General features: G+C 40.0%; 1 protein-coding gene across 1 annotated transcript in view; it reads left to right on the top strand.

The window, feature by feature from the left end:
- Positions 1 to 240: 240 nt before the first annotated feature.
- The window catches only part of RSBN1 (round spermatid basic protein 1), a 41,437-nt gene continuing 22,008 nt past the window's right edge, over positions 241 to 19,669 (top strand). Inside the window, exon 1 of the mRNA XM_060772600.2 lies at positions 241 to 796. Within this exon, the coding sequence (XP_060628583.2) occupies positions 256 to 796 (541 nt within the window). The 5' untranslated portion in view covers positions 241 to 255. The remainder of the gene's footprint in view (positions 797 to 19,669) is intronic.

The following is a 19,669-nucleotide window of genomic DNA, read 5'->3' as shown; positions in this document are numbered from 1 at the left end:
AGCGCGCAGGCGCAGTTGATTCTCCCCGTCGCTTTCCCTGCCAGGCATGTAGATTCTACAGAGGGACCAAAGAGCGCAGGCTCAGTTGCTTCTCCTCCCCGCCCACGCAGGCACGCGCGTTCCTCTCCCCCCGCCCCTTCGCTTTCCCTGCCCACGTGACCGGGCCCGCGCTGCGTGCCTTCTCGCACGCTCCTCTCCGACTACCCAGAGCTCCGAAGAAAACCTCTTGTCCCAGGCACCCGCGCGCGGCCGAGCATGCGCCCGACGTCGCCAAGCCGGGACTACATTTCCCAGTGGGCCCTCGTTCTGCGCCTGCGCGGTCCGTCCTGGCGCTCGGGCCATTTAAATGTGTGTGAGGGAGACGGCGAAATGGCTGCGGTGCGCGCCGTGTCCCGAGGCGCGGCGGAGACGCCTTCGCTGCCGCTGGGAGAGCGGCCCGGCCGGCCGAGGGGGGGAGGGAGGAAGCGGAAGCCCCCGCCGGGGGAGCTGGAAGGCGGCAAGAGGGCCAAGCTGGGCCAGCAGGCCAACACCACCACCACCACTACGCTCCTGTTGGGGCCCGCTCAGGCGGAGCCGCTCCCCGCCGCGACGACGACGACGGCGGGCCTCTTCACCTTCGCCTCCCTCAGCCTCTCGCCGCCGCCGCCTCCTCCGCCTCAGGCCGCGCACTGCGAGCGGAGGCACCACCACCGGCACCGGCACCGCCCCCCGGACCGAGGCAGCGGCGCCTCCTCAGCGGAGAAGGCGCACAAGGGGAGGCGGGGGAGCGCCGGCGAAGGGAGGCCTGGCAAGAGAGGTGAGCGGGGAGGAGCTCCTCGGGTCAGGAGGGCATCTGAACTAGGCCTGGGCCAACTTGGGCCCTCCAGGTGTTTTGGACTTGAACTCCCCGCATTCCTAACAGCCTCAGGCCCTTTCCTGGAATGCGGGGAGTTCAAGTCCAAAACACCTGGAGGACCCAAGTTGACTCATGCCTGCTCTACACTGTAGAATTAACTCAGTTTGACGCCACTTAAGCTGCCAGGAGAGGAGGGAGACTCCAAAAATAAATGAAAATAAATAAACCGCTGTTCAAATGTAACTATATCCAAAAGACACACATACACACACGTCTCTCTTTTAAACTAAATGCTGTTTGATGCCCATTGTAATTGAGTGATGTTCCTCGATTGCTACTTCTCCATACAGAAGCAGGGATGTGACTCAATTGTGGCCATTATGACCTGTCAATCAGAAAATCGCTTCCCATGCTACTTAAGGCGTGAGTCAGATTTTCCCAAGTTTGGACTATAACTCACATCATTCTCAGACAGTTGGGGACCATCTTGTGCGTACTCGGCTATGGCAGTGTAGACTCATATAATCCACTTCAAAGCAGATAATCTATAGTGTAGAAAGGACCTTCATCAGTTGTTCCCAACTTTTTTTTTTTTACCACGGACTGCTTTGGCCATGGACTGCTTTGACCAGGGACCACTCTCCCAACATTAGTACTAAAAGGGTTGCAAATCAGTTTTTGGTCAACTTTAGATTTGGTTTAGTTATTTGGGGTGCTGATTCAGAAAATTGCTCTAGATAGACCACATCTGCTCTAGTTTCTGATACAGAACATATGCAATCCAGTAGTTGTGATCTGTTTGCCCAAAGAAAACCATAGTTAATAATCTAGAGCAGTGGACCTTATTTTAGGTCTCACTGCCCACCAGTGGACCATGGCCCACAGTTTGGGAACCACTGTTGTAGGGCTTGAGAAAAGCTGGAAGAAGGTCCCAAAGCCTATATGGTTTCAGTCATGCTGCAAATGCTAACTATGAACATTTCAAAGGGGAATCAGTGTGGTAGCTGCTGTGGAATCCTGACAATTTATTTATTTGCTTTTCTTACCCGTGGGAGGACTTAAAGTGGTGTACATCAAGTAATGGCAAGATTCATATGCCAACACAACTGGTGATGCACTGGAATAAAGCCTTGTGCCACCAGGACTTGTTGACCCATAGGTCAGTGGTTCAAATCCAGGGAGAGCATGTTGAGCTCCCTCTGTTAGCTCCGGCTCCCCATTCCTGGAACGCGAGAGAAGCCTCCCACAAGGATGGTAAAACATCAAACATCCAGGCATCCCCTGTGCAATGTCGTTGCAGATGGCCAATTCTCTCACACCAGAAGCGACTTGCAGTTTCTCAAGTTGCTCCTGACACAATTTTTTTTGTCATATATATAAAACCAAAGCATAATAACTAAACGATAATGTAACTATAAATTAGACCATTAAAATCATATTAAACATAGAACATAAACTGACATTTAAAACAATTAAAATATACAATTTAAAACATCCTAATATACCATTGAAATCACATAATCCAGAATCATAATCCAAAGATTTCAACTTAATTTTTTTTGTCAGAGCAAATGTTGAGGTTGATAGTTTGGGGGAGGGGGGAGGGCAAAGGAGGGAAAGCCTGAAAACATGTGTGGAGGGTTTTGCCTTTTTTTTTCTTTTCATTTTTGACTAAACATTTAGAATGATAGAGCAGTGGTTCTCAACCTGTGGGTCCCCAGGTGTTTTGGCCTACAACTCCCAGAAATCTCAGCCAGTTTACCAGCTGATAGGATATCTGGGAGCTGGAGGCCAAAACATCTGGGGACCCACAAGTTGAGAACCACTGTGATAGAGGATCACTTTAGGGCTTCTAGTCAGCCTGTAGGTATGGTAATCAGTCCCCCACGCTCACAGGTGTGGTTTTTCCCTCCAATTCTGGATCATTGTTTTTTGATACCACTTCAACTGGCATGGCTCAATGCTGTGGAATCCTGGGAAGGTGTAGTTTGGTGAGGCAGCAGCACTCTTTGTCAGGGAAATCTGAAAGCCCTTGTAAAACCGCGTGGAGCCTCCTTTTAAAGATTCTTTTTCCGTGTCAGGAGTGACTTGAGAAACTGCTTCTGGTGTGAGACACTTAGAGATGAAAGCAGGATGTAAATAACCAAATAGAACAATGTAATTTTATTTATTTATTTCCGTTGCTTCTACCCCGCCCTTCTCACCCCGGAGGGGACTCAGGGCGGCTTACAAAAGCAAGGCACAATTTGATGCCCGCATCACATAACAGCAATAAGACAAATAAGATCAGTTAACAGAAAACAGCAATTCTAGCAATAACATCAATTAACAGAAAACAATAATTATTGTAAGGCAAAAACAACCATAAAGCCAATAAAAGCAATAAAACCAATAATCATCATCATCAACAAGAACATCATACAACTCACCAGATTCCTTAGCCTTGAGCTGTGACTGCAGTAATAATAATAACAACAACAACAACAACAACACTTTATTTATATTCCGCCCTTCTCACCCCAAAGGGGACTCAGGGCAGATCACAGTACACATACATGGCAAACATTCAATGCCGCTTTGTATAGACAACACACAGACAGAACAGAACAGGAGGTGCCATGAAAGGATGGGCTTGAGTCCACGGGGTGCTGTTGCTCCATCCTCTATGACGAAGAGCTGTCAGGACTTCCTCCTTCCTTTTGGTCGCCCAGCATTCTCTGATCTTCCTTCTTTATGGTGTCGTAAAACACCTCCTCCACTTTTTTAGCGGTACCTAATTTCTCTAATCACAGCTAAAGCTCTTTTCGAATTGCTTAGGTAAACAATGAGCTAGACAGTTGGCCACTCACGCCAACCTCAGGCTTCGAACTTGCAACCTTTTGGTTGATAGATCTTATAATTGCTGATGATTTACCAGCTGTGTTAAACCTAAATGGGTCCCTAAATGGGACCCAAAGCACTCACAACATTTTAAAAAACAATACAAATCAGCCATACATATAACGATGAAACCAACAGATACAATTGTTGTGGGAACTCGTCAGTTCACATAATACACTTCTTCAGTGCTGAAGAGTCCCTGGTCAAAAATAGGGCACATTTGGAAAGTTTTCCTGTGTAAGTTTGGTCAAGTCTCAGTTTGGAGTGCATTGCACCTGTTGCCTTCCTTAGCGACCTTGAGTTCATCTTCACAGTATAGAATGAATGTAGTTTGACATCATTTAAGTGCTATGGCTCAATGCTATGGAATCATGGGAGTTGTAGTTTTACAAAATCTTTAGGCTTTTCTGCCAAAGAGTGTTGGGTGCTTCACCAAACTACAACTCCCATTATTTCACAGCATTGAGCCATGGCAGTTAAAGTGGTGTCAAACTACATTAATTCTACTTGCTAGATAATAGATCTACTAGGAAATGGCTATAATGTATCAACCCTTTCTCCTTATTGTTTTTAGTCCTTTCATAGATAGCTTTCCAGACTATAAGCTCTTGCCTTTCTGCATCTCTAAATAATGATGGCTTGTTGAAATATCTCTTTCATCTACGGATAAAAGGCGAAATGGAGTTCACAGTAGGAATGATTTCCACAAAGAGTGATGGGATTGCTCTATGCAGGCAGTATTTTCCTCAAGAAACATAGTAATATGGAATTGGAAGTTGTATTTGTTTCACATACTCTTGTCTTCCAGGTGTTTTGTACTTCAGCATCTAGAAACTCTGATCATTGGCCAAGCTGAAGCTTCTGGGAGTTGAAGTCCAAAACATCTGGAAGACTAAAGTTTGGAAATTTCTTCAGTGATCTTAACTTGTTTACATCTGAGAAATACAGCTGTTATATATGTTGATAACGAGTTAGAAAATGCTGTCTTTTGGATCAGTATTAATGTGGTATATTTATGATGTGGATAATCTTATAAGACATTTCTTTAAAGTTGTGAAAATTATTGTTTAGCAATGTATTCCCTGAACAATGCTTTTAGATTTGTGACTACTTTTCCATAGTTGATTGCATTTCAGTGTATATGGTCCCATATTTCAAAAGTTAATCCACATCTCTTTTAGGATCTTAACAATATATCATCTGATAGTCATAATACTAAAATAATAGTATTTTATTACTAACCGTTGGAATAATGGCACTATTCAAATCCCATTTCTCACTTATAAGAGTTTGGGTAGTTGTGTTTGTTCTTGATTTAGAACTGCTGGTTGCTTTTTCTTATCATGTCACCACAATGCACACAAAATATGCTTGACAACCTAACAAGAATAGGAGACTTTTCCGTCTTCATTTTTTATTTAGAATTATTTACTAATAAAAAACTGGAATCTCTCCAGTTTTATAATATGCATGTTCTATGCATTTAGATGATTTCTTTTATCAGGAAATTACTCTCTACTCTAAAAGGAACCCCCTTCAGTGCAAAAAAAGCACAGTATTATGTTTTAATTCTGTTTTTATTAAAACACAACATTACATAAATGTTCAACTTTTTATCTTCTTTTGTGTAATGAGACTGTTTTTCCCCACCATTTTGAACATTAATCATACTTTTGTATTTATTTGCCAAGAAGTTTTGAAGCACATTTTTGTTAGTCAGAGGTAACAGGTACAGCAGGGCCTCGTTACCCAGTTCGCAATAGTTAAGGGCCACTAAGTAATATAGATGTTTCTCAGTTTTTAAAAGCATTTAACAAAGAAGCTCCTTTTTACAAAGTCTTTTCGTAGCTGCACAGTCCCCCCCCCCTTTCCTAATCTTTCTAGGTGATTCCCCCCCCCCCCCCAGGATTAGCAATGGGAGAATTATGATGAACAGCTGGGTAAACAGACTTTCAGTGCTAGGTTGCAATAAAGTTTGTGTAGGGAACAAATGGGCTTCTGCGTTAGCTGATCATCTTGTAGCTGTGTGTACTTACCCACAACAGGCAAAGTAAATAGCAGCCAACTCCAGAATCCCTTACTTTAATGTGCATGAACAGCAAAACAGAAAGAAACTGGGAGAGCAAATAGATCTATCTCACCAGCTCCCCACAGCATGTTTAAAGGGCATAAATAGGTAAGCTTGGCCATCAGAATCATAAGACACAGGAGGCTGGTGATAAAAAATAATCCCTAAGTGCATTTTGAAAAGAAACCTGGTTGTTTCATTTCACATCTGCACATCGTTTATTTAATAACAATTTCGCTCAAACATGTTTAAGTGCTCTCATTTTTATTCCTGCTTCTGGTGCCAAATTTTATGCTAAAGAAATACCTCTATTTCAGTAACTGTGGTATACCTGTATGTGGCAAGAAATCCAGACTTCCTATTATAAACATTCACAGATAAACTGTAAATGTTTACCTCATATTTACTTCATGTACAGATTGCTTTTAAAAGTGCTACCATTCTGGAATGTTTAGCCACTTGTAGGCATTGGATTATATCAGAAGTACATTTTGACTGTGGGAGATATGAGTGGCACAGCTGAATATCAGGAAGCAATAGGTAAGGGGCTTGGAGTGGGTGTTTCTAGTTTCACTAATAGAGTTCTCCATGGTCTCAAAAACCAAAGTATATTTTTGAGCAGGATAATAGCAATGTCAATGATGTCCTCATTTAGTTAGATTTCAGGGAAGGAGATACTGTAAATGGAAACACTGAATGCAATAAAGGGAGATACAATCAGCATGGAATCGTTGTTCAAAGAGTTCAGAGGAGTTGTCATAGAATGGAGTGTTATGATATTTCAGCAGGGATTGTTAAGTGTATGTATACACTTAACAATCCTTGAGTTACAAAGATCTGACTTACAAAGGAGTCAGTTACAACAGGAAGTGAAATAAATCTGCTGCTAGGAAGGGAAATTCACTACTGAAATAGTTGGGGAAAAGGTGTCTCAACTGAAACTTTGACATCAATCCTTGTTTCCACAACAAGCCAATTTTTGTATGCATACTGTATTCTTAAAAGCAGAGGTGAAGGTGATCTAATAGACACAAAGCTTCTTCAGCAACCATATGTTGATACTACATACACTTCTCACAGGTCATCTTTAGAGCATGCACTGGCAATATGCATAATCGGCTACATGATAAGGGCTTTCTGCTATCAGTTCCCTATATTGTTGCATTGGTATCTACTTTGTATTAGCTCAAATCTGGCTCAGGGATGCACATTTTTATTCCTTGGATTTCTATATATAGTAGAAGTAAAGATATTTAGAGGGTTTTTTTGTAAGTTGTGTGGTTGTCTGTTCACACTGTTGGTGACATGTCTTCACACCTTTTACTGGGAGCTGAAATTTCAGAAAAGACAGTTTTGTAGAAATGTTTCCATCAACTGTACTAATGTAATAGTAGTTTGCAATTTCTTACTTGCATTAGAAGGAAAACACACACTCTTTGTGATGTGGGGTATAATAAAGTCATTATGTAAAAGTGACATGGCAAAACGGTAGATCTGATTCCAGGACATGAGTTACCTGGCAGATTTACTCTGGATAATTGATGTTTAACTTTCTGACTAGCGCAGAACACTGAAAATACTGAAAGAAGAGGAAAACAGGGAAGGCATGTTTCACGTAACTAAAAATCCTAAGTAAGATACGTGATAGATACTGAATTGCTTAAGTGTTGAAAATGTTTCTCAGCACTACAACTTGAGTGGCTGAGCAGCAGTGTATCTTTGACAACAAAATACATGGAAATCTCTGACCATGTTCCACAGCTACTATCATATTTTTCTAAAGCAATTTTATTGAATAGGTATGCTATCAGTTTCCAAGATCGTATACAATTTTTCCTACCTAAAACCCTAAGATCCATAAACCAGAGTCGTAAGCAAAAGATATACTGGATTTTTCTGCAATGCAACCATCTGCATTACTAATGTTCAGAGTGCAGAGAATGATTCATCCATGTATGGTTAACTCCTATTACCAGCCAAGCAAAGGTGACTCGATCTAAGCTTCTTTCACACATACAGTATTCCTTGCCTAAGTATGTAATTTAGGAGGTCATGGTAAGTCAGTAGGAAACTTGAAGGCAGATACACTCACACTGTTGCTTGCCACATCGAGTTTCCTGTTTGTTGCCTCAGAAAAGGTTACCTTCTCTTAATAGTTCTATTTCCTCTCCTCTTTCTCTCTTCATGCGGATGATCACAATAGCCTTGGTGGGAAAAGTGTAGACAACCTCTAAAACAGGCCCAAACAGCTGGAGGGCCGCAGTTTGAGGATGCCTGCTCTAATTTTTGCAGAGATGCAAAAATTATTTTGAAGTGTGTGCACTGACTACAAGATACTCAGACATTTCTTACAGTCTCTTTGGGTAGTTGCATTGTGACTTTTCAGCTAATTTCAGCAGCTATTCTTATTATTAACTGCCATTAACTCTACTTTACCTTATTAATTTTTAAATGGTACATTTTTCATTTTGTTAGCCGTTTTGTGTTTATTTTAAGAGAGAAAATATTGGATACTACTAATAAAAAAATATATAATGACCTCACAAATGATACACATCCATGGCATTCTATCCTTAACAGCCCTCTTCAGGTCTTGCAGACTTACGGCAGTGGCTTCATTTATTGAGTGTAATCCACCTGTAATGCAATCTTTTTTTTCCTGCTGCCTTCTAACTTACCAAGCATTATTGTCTTCTAGTGAGTCATGGTATGGCCAAAGTACAACAGTTTCAGTTTAGTCATTATGGCTTGATTAAGACCCGTCGCAAACTAGGCTCCTGTGGGAGCAAACCTTGCCAGCACGTCCCTGACGTCATGAGACTCCGCCTCTCACCCCGCCCCTTTCTCCGTGCCAGCGTGGTTTTTCCTTTGCTAGGGCAGCATTGCCAGCGTACTCTCTCAGTTGGCAGAATTCAACTGAGAGAGAACGCTGGCAATGCTGCCCTAGCAAAGGAAAAACCAGTGGTTTTCTTCTCTAGCACGGAGAAAGGGGCGGAGAAATGGGCGGGGCGAAAGGCGCAGTCTCATGACGTCAAGGACGTGCTCGCAAGGTTTGCTCCCGCAGGAGCCTAGTTTACGGCGGCTCTTAGAGCCATTTATCTGTCTGTCTTTTTAGCAGTCCATGGTATCCTTAGAACTGTTATTCAATGTGACATTCAAAATTAGTTGATTTCCTTCCTATCAGCTTTTACTGCCATACGTAAAAATGGGGAAAATGACATCTGGAGAATCCTTACTTTAGTATTCAGTGACATATCTGTACACTTCATGTTCTACCTCCATTATTGCTGCTCTTTCAAGTCATATTTATCTAATATCTTGACTGCATCCTCCATTTTGATTAATGTCTGAGCCAACGTATGGAAAATCTTCATCATCTTCATTAAAGTTATGTAAATCATTTGCAGTCATTCATTTTGTTTTCTTGATATTCACCTTCCTTAACAGTCTTCAGTAAACATTCCAAGTCTTTGCTTGGAATGTTTTGTATGGTGTCATCTTGTATGGTGTCATCTTGATTGTTGATGTTCCTCCCTCAAGTTTTCATGCCTCCTTCCAGTCTAAGACCCGTCGCAAACTCTGTTCCTGCGGGAGGAAAATTGCTAGCATGTCCCTGACGTCACGAGACTCCGCCTCTCGCCCCGCCCCTTTCTCTGCCCCTTTCTCCATGCGAGCGTGGTTTTTCCTGTGCTAGGGCAGCATTGCCCGCATTTTCTCTCAGTTGGCAGAATTCAACTGAGAGAAAATGCGGGCAATGCTGCCCTAGCAAAGGAAAAACCACGCTCGCAAAGAGAAAGGGGCGGGGAGAGAGGCGCAGGCTCATGACGTCAGGGACTTGCTAGCAAGGTTTTCTCCAGCAGGAACCTAGTTTGCGACGGGCCTAATCTTGCTTTATGTATGTTGTGTTTGGTGCACAGGTTAAATAAATAGGATGGTGACAGGTAGCTGTGCTTGACTCCCTTGCCATCTGAATCTCCTTTCCATTTCTCTGTGTTCTGCCCTGACAGTTGCCATTTTTACTCCTCAGAGGTATATTATGCAGTAAGTCCTTATTAAAAATGAGCATCCCCATTCTACTCCATCTCAAGAGTCCAAAATAATGTCCACACTGCATTTTTAGGCTCCTCCAATTGCTGTTGAACACCACTTGAGCAGATAAAAATGGCAAAGAAGGATGACCAATTTTTCTCCAGTTTGACTGAGGAAGGGTTAATGAGATGGCAACTTCTCTGTTTTGCCTCTTGTCAAGGGCTTTGTTCTGGTCCCTAATAAAGGCAGGTTGCATTCTTTGTTTTTCTCTTCCATCACTTTTTTCCCATGTCACATTCTAATCCAGTGATTCTCAACCTGTGGGTCCCCAGGTGTTTTGACCTACATTCCCCGAAATCCCAACCAGTTTACCAGTCGTTAGGATTTCTAGGAGTTGAAGGCCAAAACATTTGGGGACCCACGGGTTGAGAACCACTGCGTAATCCTATTGGTAGAAATTCAAATATTTCAAGATTAGCAATGCAATATACATACGTCATTGAACCTCTCAGATAAACAGATCCTCTCTCGAATATGTTTCCACTATACATTGTTTTAAAGGAGAGGAGAATATTTGTTTGTTACAGGCTCTTAAGGTTTACCTTTGATTTAGCCATAGACCATAGCAAAATTCATTATTCTAGTCCTCAAACCTGCCATTGAGTTATACATGAAGTTGACTTATGCAGGGATACAAATGTTAGTTATTTTGTTGACCACCAGTAATGATCCCTGCACTTGACTTCATGGTGTTAGGGCTTCAAGTGATCATTGAGACTAGTATAAAATAGCATATTTTCTAATGACTAGATGGGTTGGACATTGGGACATGGAGAAAGAATAGCTGCAGCCCTTGTGGATATGGTAGAAGAAGCATGTTAAATGCTCTACTTTTAAAGAATCTTTCAAATGGCACTAAATCTGAAGGTTGCTGTGCCATTTTATTCAGCAGTCAATGTATGCATAAATCTTGAGTTCCCCACACTGTTTTTGAAGTATCCCTTTTTTCAGCTTGGCCAATTTTCAGCCACTTCACTGTTTTCTTTTTCTTCCCTTAAAATCATCTTTAGTTTTAAATGAAGACTCCATGATGGAAAAGATTAAATTATTTGGGGAGGAACTGATGGATGGTTTCCAGATGGATTCAAAAGAGCAGTCTCAAAGTATGAGATATGCTGCCTCCTCTGAATCCTCTTGTATCAGCAGGAGGTATGTACACAAGCTATCTAAATTTCAGGAAGTCTGCTAAAATGTAGGTGTCTTAGGCTACAGCTGAGATACCTTCACAGACAAATGTAGTACCACCACCTAAACCTAATTTTCAAGATTATAGAGAAATTCAGGAAGATATTGTTGTCTTTGAACATATTGTTATAAGATTTGACCTGTTAGAGAGAAAAAACATGGCAAAGTAGAAGGCAGGAAGTAGAAAGAGAGGAGTGCATTACAGGTGGATAGACTGAATCAAGGGAGCCATGGTTCTGAGTTTGCAAGACCTAAGGAGGGCTGTTTGGAATATAGGTGATTATATAAGGTGATTTGGAGATCTCCCATTCATAGGCTCATCTTAAGTGGGAAATCGACAAAAATAGGCAATCAGTTATAGTGTTTAAAGAATAGTTGATGATGACATTATAAAATGATTTCCTATTTCATTTTATATTTATAATCTCATAGTAAATAAAGTTTTAATTTAATGTTCAATTTTCTCCATTATACAATGTATTCCAACTCAAAATTTATTTGCTCTTTCATAAATCCACCATTTGGAAAATGGTACCCTTAATAGTGCCCATTTTACACAGCGGTCTATAAGCACAGTAAATAAAATAAATAAATAAATAAATAATAAATTTCTGAAGATTTAAATGCTATCTATACAAGTCTGTTCTTCTGCTCTATTTTTCTTTTTTCCTTTAGTATTCTTTGGTAGCTAATATGTGTTAATGTAATTTGTAGTTCATTTGTATGATCCCATGTTAGTGTTTTATATAATATAAAATGTATTTGTGTGTGTTTGTGTTTAATAATTAAAAAGAAACAGTTTTGTGACAGATGCCATACAGGATGCCCATTCCTTTGCTGTCAAAGCAATCAGGGCGTCTGCAGCAGCAAAGAAATAAATGTGGCTTTAAATACTGGAACATTGATGCATCATTCAGAACTCGTTTGGTTGTTGTGCTTTTTAAGGCATCAGACTTTGGGGTAAAAGAAACATTTATAGAGGAAATCAGTGTTTGTCTTTTTTACTTAGCTTTTGCTTTCCCTCTCTGTTTTTCTTTAATTTCTCTGCACTGTTATGGGCGGCTTCAGTAAGAAGCAACAAACAATTATGAAAAATAAGGTTAGGTCATTGTAACCACTGCTTGATCTGTGCAGCCATGGGAATTTATCCATACATGCACTCCCCAAGTTATGAACAAGATAGGTTCTATAGGGTAAGGTAAAAGTTTTCCCTGACATTAAGTCTAGTGGTGTCCGACTCTTGGGGTGGGGTGCTCATATCCATTTCTAAGCTGAAGAGCTGGCATTGTTTGTAGATGCCTCCAAGGTCATGTGGCTGGCATGACTGCATCAAGTGCTCTTACCTTCCCGCAGGAGCAGTACCTATTGATCTACTCACATTTGCATGTTTTCGAACTGCTAGGTTGGCAGAAGCTGGGGCTAGCAATGGGAGCTCACCCCATCCCCTGGATTTGAGCTGCTGACCTTCCGAGCAGCAAGTTCTGCAGTTTGGCAGTTTTACACACTGTGTCACCATGGCACATTCATTTATATAATGAATGTTAAATTAAATTGCTTTTCATCCCTAATTAGTACTGTTGTGGCCTCTGCAAAGGCTCTTTGGAGAGTAACTCACAAATAATGGGTGCCAATAATTTTTCTGCTTTATTTTTTCCTGTGGAAAATGTTCATTAATTGTAAAGAAATACTGGTGCATAAAATAATATAATGAATTAGTTAAGTTCCTTTTCTTTTTTTGGAAGCACATCAGAGAGTATAATCAATAATTTTGATGAAACTGGGGAGCTATGGCTACCAACTTTAGAACAGGCCAAGATGTTATACTAGGGTTTAAAGTTCCTAGTTTGTTTAATAGGAAGCACTATGAACACATTAACTTTAGCACACATGAACTGCTCTGCATATGTGGATAAAAATATACATGTGCTCCAAATACTTGGTCATCTAAGAAAGGTAAAAACTTGGTAAGCTGTAGATGAAACTTGCGATAGGACTGGAAATAGGAGGGGGTTTGAAGAAGAGACAAGTTAAAATTGTTTAAATACAAGAAAATTATGCAGGAAGAACATCAATCTACCTGCTGCTCAGGAAAGGCTGGACTATTGGAAACTGTTGACCGTTTGTGAGTTACAGAAGCTGGGTAAGGAAAAATAAGTTGAACTATGTAACTTCAACAAGATGACATGACTCACTGCCAGACCAGTGGTGGTGAAGCTGTGAATAGCAAATATAAATAGAAGGTTTGAAGATTTTGGGAGCCTAGTTGAGCTCTCAGTATCTCCACAAATATATTGGTTTACATTTACTGCGTTATGTTTGTAATGCCACAATTTTAATGTGAGAAAGTGGCAATTATTTGCTGGTTCTCCTAAAATTTCACTGATTAATGCTAATGTATTCTCTATTAGGTCAAACTACTAATTCTGATAAATTTTATTGGGATTATATAGGTTTTGAATCAGATTCCATGAAGCAAAAAGGGATACACCTTGGGGTTGCCCTTGAAGACTGCCCGGAAGCTTCAGATGGTCCAGCGCTCGGCGGCCAGGTTACTAACGGGAGCGGCACTCAGGGAGCACACCACTCCTCTGCTGAGCTAGCTCCACTGGCTGCCAATCTGCTACCGGGCACAATTCAAGGTGCTGGCTTTAGCCTATAAAGCCCTAAACGGTTCTGGCCCTGCTTACCTCTCCGAACGCATCTCCACCTATGAACCGACGAGGACGTTAAGATTGTCCGGGGAGGCCCTGCTCTCGGTCCCGCCTGCATCGCAGGCGTGGCTGGCGGGGACGAGAGACAGGGCCTTCTCGGTGGTGGCCCCATGGCTATGGAATGCCCTACCCGCAGACATCAGGCAGGCCCCTTCGTTGCTGGAGTTCCGGAGGAAGGTCAAGACGTGGCTCTATGAACAGGCGTTCGGTCAACAAGGCAACTGAACTCATGAAGACGGTATATATGAACAAAGGAATGGTAGAAGGATTATGAGAACGGAATCTGATTTTTACTGAGGCGTTGATGACCACGTTGTTTTGTCTTGTATTGTCTGTCGTGTATGTTGTGTTTTAACTAATTGTTATTGTTATATAAACTGCATTGTAAACCGCATTGAGTCGCCGATTTAGGCTGAAAAATGCGGTATAAAAATAAAGCAAATAATAAATAAAATGGCATTTGTTTGAGTATCTTAGCAAATAAAGACATATACTGAGACATATCTCCTTTTTGGATCCCACGGGATGCTCTCTAGTTCTTGGTTTATCCTGTCAGAAACATGGATATACTAGGAATCACTGTGGACCAAAGAAGATAGGATGAAGGCAGCTTTATTTGCTGTTCATGGATATATTTTGGCCTTACTTAAAATGTGAGCGAGCTCTGGTTTTCTTTACATCAAAAGAAATGAACAACTGAGGAAGCCAAGCCCTTTTCCATTTTTCTTCCATGTCACTTCAAGCTTTTTTCTCCGACTCTGGCTTTTCTTAGAGGGATCTGCTCAGTCAGTTGTGCATTGTGCTTGGGCATAAACCTGTAGATATAGCGTGTCATTCTACTGAATGACAATTTTGGGTTGTAGAGTATAGTCCTGGGCTTGACAATTTTAAAGGAGGCAACCCTGGATACCATTTAATATTCTGTATACATTTGAAAGTCATATATCATCTTGTCCTAATATTCAAGCAGAATTGGAAGCAGATACTTTCTGTGAAGTCATGCATCATATGCAGGAATAAAGTTGTTCATGAAAAATACATATTTTGTGACTATCAGGCTATTTGAAGGTGGAATAATGTTATTGAACCTTCCTCTACCTCCTCCCTTTCCTGTCCTCCTCAGATGCATACTGTTTTTTCTGTTTTGGGGATTGAAGGTTATAGAATTGATTTATTTTAGCACAGATGACAGGTACCTTCCATCTTCTTTTTTGTGGCATAGGTGGACTGATTGTATTCCAAAGCTAAATTTTTGAATAGGGAGCAGGTAACATTATGACTTCAAGGATACTGCAAGGGCGTTTCCTTAGGCATATTGAGTCATTTTGCCTCCTAAAACTGTCAGCTTTAGACACAATTTCATAATTATTGGTGGGAAGAAAGCTGAGAGCAGTTTGTATGATCTGGGAGTCGAAGTAGACCAAAGTGGGATTCTTTTTTTCTTAAGATATCCTTGCATAATATCCTACATGTAAACTGACGGTTAATCATATCAATCATTCTTAGTTTGCACAGCTTCTGTAACAGATGCATGATACTTGATTATGTATGATGTAAAACATGTTGAAGTACTACCCCTGCTGAAAGTGAATTAGCTTATGTGTGTTGCTGTGTTGGTAGTTTGTGGCCTTTTCGGCATAATAACCTGTAGTGAGAGATTTGGGAAGTTATGTCCCACTGATATCTGGAGGGAAACAAGTTGCCCACCTCTTCATTGTATTAATTGGCAGCTAGCATTTTTCTCAAGAACAGTTTCACCTCACTATTTAACTCAGCAAATGTCAAACACTCTCCCTCATTAGTGAAAAACATACAGACACTAGAATCTGCCATTATATATACAGTAGACTCTGTTAACCAGTCCCATAGTGATTGGTAAATGCTGGAAGTTCTGTTTTCTTAATGTACCACAATTTTCCAAGTATAGCTACTATGAGTGGGTGGGGGTCTGACATATAGATCTTGAAATCATTTAGACATTTGGATCTTGGCAGTTGATGACTTTGGTGCGAAATAAGCCTATCAATTTTGCTTATCTATCTTTCGCTCAAAGTCTATCATTACTTTCGCAGACTCAATTGATCTATTTCACTTGTTTTCAAGGTCTGATCCTCCAAATATTTGGGACTTCGGCTTGCAAAATTCTAGTATTGGTAATAACATCCAGGAGATCTACAAGTTAAAATCCTGAACATAAGAGCAGCATTTGAGAACCATTGATTTATTTTATTTGCATCACTATCACCTATCTAGAACTAGTTGTTAAACAGTTCTGTTAACTCCAGCAAACTACAATTAAAGGCTGCCTATTTATTTATGAGAGTCCTCTCCAGCTGGAACCCCATCCATCTAATTACATGAAAATTGCCTCTCAAAAAGTTCAAGGGAAGGGTTTTTAAATGCTCTCTCCACACAGCTTTGAAGCATTGCTCTATTTGATAAGCACAGGAAATAACGCATTGTGTTAGTTACAAAATGGTATTGGTTACTGGCACTCTTACCTTAAGCTGTGTTATAAATATATAACCATAGCTTCCTTTTTACTTAACACTTCTGAAAACCTATCGTAGAAATTTAATGGACTTGGCACTCAATAGTAATTTGAAGTCATGGGGCTGTTCCAAGTGGCACATTCTGTATTTGTGGATTTGTGATTGATAACATGTTCTTCAGGGAGTGATACAAATGATCAGACATTTAAAATAGCTAACTTTGTATGGCGTCTTTTCTGGTTGCAGCTCTTTTTGTATTTTTTACTGGCTTCCTTTAATGTTCTATGGTTTTCAAGAAAGAACTAGCAAATCCATGTCTGCATTTTCCTTGCCTAAGAAAATCCTAAGAAATTCAGGCAACTTTGAAGAGACATGCATAATTATTGTTTTGGACTTGCTCCTCAATAAATAAGCTTCTAGTATTATTCTCATTTATGAAGTTCTTTGGAGAAATTTGACATGTTTTTCACTAACAGTATAATTTTGGTTAGACACCTAAATTGCACACTAGTCAGTCTGACCTTTACAAATTGTTTTGTAGATTTGTTACCTAATTTTTAGAAATGTGTGGTTGTAGCCAGTGTGAGACTCAGCAGTAACTTTCTGTTTCTAATAATAGTAAAATGACACAGTTGCATACAGTTTAGAAGCCATGTATCTTCCAATTATGGTACTAAACAGTACTGTGTTGGCTTTTGGGGATTTACTTTTGCATAAACATGCCTAAGTTTAAAGATGCAAGGAATACTCAGAAGTGATTTGAATTTTATGTTAAGATCTAATTGAAAAGTTCTATAAGATGATGTTCTAGTGGTATTTGGCCCCTGAAAGACTGGCTAGAATGTATGAAAACAAAACAAAACAAACAAAAAAAGCCTGCTGAGGGTCTGGTAAATAAATAGGAACTTTTCCCTAAAAGTGGTGGGCTTGTCCAAAAGCACAACAGTTTTGGAACCAAATAACTAAAATAATTGCAAACAAAATTCAAAATCCCAATCCAATTAGACATAGATTTAGTTTTATTAGAACTACAAAATGAACAATAAAATGAATAAATGCTAAAAATGCTGCAGTGCATTATAATAGAAGCTATAAAGTTATCTGCACAGAATTGGAAAAAGACTGATATAACAACTACTACTACAACTACTACTACTACTACTTTATTTATATATCCTGCCACCATCTCCCCAAAGGTACTCAGGACAGCTTACATGGGAACTAAGCCCAGTGAAACAGAGTTTAAAAATGCACAATAAAATGCATATACAGCATCAAAAAACATAATTAAAAACATAATTCATCATACAGCAACCAGTAGCCAAGGATAATAGACATTCCTGAATTAAGGGGCGAGGAAGACTTGTGCAATACAACTGCCTGAATAAGGGCTGATGGTAAAATGTGAGAGGTAGATAATAAATTAAGGTTGAGAGGGCCAAGTCAGTTAAATACAGTACAATTCCAGGGCTGGGACAATAGTAAAATGCAAGAGTCAAGAATGAGGTTATGGCTAGAGGGCTAGAAATTATGGCTAAAAAGGCCAATTCATTTAGTGAATTGGAACAATCATGTTTTTAGGTCTGTATGGAAAGTGGACAGGGTGGGCGCTAATCTAATCTCCCTAGGGAGAGTGTTCCAGAGCTTGCGGGGGGGGAGGGCAGGGCACCACCAAGAAGACATACCAACAACAGAAGAACAGATCATGCAGGTCTTCAAATTGATAGAAAAGGATACACCTGTAATTATTCTAAGAGAAAGGGGTTAAAGCAACTTCCGAAAGGATTGGAACCACTGTTCCATTTTCTATAAAAAGAAAAAAAAGCAAATAATTTTGAAGTAGGAAAAATCTTTCCTTTCCTTTATATAGAGACAACAGTTGGCTAGAGGGTTGTAGTTAGAATTGTAACATAGCAAGATGCACATTATGTATATCTAGAGGAGATATGTCTCCTGCCTGAGTGAGTTTTCCAATTTCTCAGAAATATAGTTTACAGTCCCTGGTGTTTTTGATGGTCTTCCATCCAAGTACTAACCAGCACTAAGCGCACTTAGTTTCCAGAAAAAGTGTTATAATTCAAGCTTGCTGGCAGTTCTACTGAAAAATAAATGCATCTCAAAGTTTTACTTTCATTCACTTAAAAACAGAATTCAAGGCCAACTTATAAAACAAGTTGGAAGTACAATAGAAAAACACTTTTAAAAGAACATATACCACATTATAAAGGTAGAACGTAAAAACAGTCAGCGGAATTAAAAACCATCACCAGATAAACCATTGCCCATATAAAAGATGAGTGCAAATAAAGTAGACTTTGATGCTGGAAAGATTAAGGTGGATCCCAGGCCAGGCTGCACGAGGAGAGTATCCTACAGTTAGGGCGCTGTCAGAGAGCTGGCTCTTTTCCCTTGTAACCCTCTGTCAATCAAATAAGGGACCCATTGAAAGTCCCTGTTCCTAAGCTGTGAAATACTTTAAAGGTCAAATATAACATTTTTGTTATATTTGTTGCCAAATGTAAAAGGACTGCAGAAATGAACAAGCAAGAAATCCAACCAGTGAAGCAGAAGCTGAATCATATCACCAGCTAAGACCTACCAGCTGTAGTTTCTGAACAGCATTCAAAGGCTGACCTGTGTATAATGTATTCAAATAGATAGCTCCTTAGAGATTAAATGAGATAATGAAATTGATAACATAAGTTTTTTAGACTAAGTATGCATCTGAAATAGACAATCTATGAAACTTTATGCTACCAACTTTGTTACCAGGCTTTCAGGTGTTGCAAGATCCCCTTTCATACTGATATGTTGCATACTAACATGGCTATGTATTTGAATTCTATGTGCAGTGCTAGCAGTGCTCTAGATGCTACCAAGGGATAGAGCATGCCTGCCCACACTGTCACTCTTCAGGAGTGAACAGTGAATTTATTTTACACATATATTAGATATATATGTAAAATATATTAGAAGGACGAACAACAGAGCTAATTCATTTATATTATATTATATTATATACAAATATAAACACATTCACCACCTCACAGTAATAGGAGGAATTCCAGGGGCTAATATTGTTAATATTGTTCTGGATTTTCTAGTCATGGGGAGAGACAAGATATCAAGTTCCAACCCAGCTGCTAGAAAACTTTCAGGCATCTCTCTGGTTTTCTGATTGCAAGTGAATAATGTCAGTCCAATTCTACAGTTGAAGCTTTACAGATATAGATTAAGCTCTTCTTTTTTAAAATGCAAGCTGAGATTCTGATTTGCTGTGGTAATACAAAATCATAGCATACATGAACAAAAATGCTGATAATTCACAAATCAGTGTAGCAACTTGAAGTAAAAACATCTTTTCCCAGCTGCTGTTAATATAGGTGACTAGTGCTTATTGTAAAGAATA

Source organism: Anolis sagrei, chromosome 4 (assembly GCF_037176765.1).
Source record: "Anolis sagrei isolate rAnoSag1 chromosome 4, rAnoSag1.mat, whole genome shotgun sequence".
NCBI lineage: Eukaryota > Metazoa > Chordata > Lepidosauria > Squamata > Dactyloidae > Anolis > Anolis sagrei.
The sequence above is the reverse complement of the archived record's forward strand: the minus strand, read 5'-3'. Positions and strand labels throughout refer to the sequence as shown.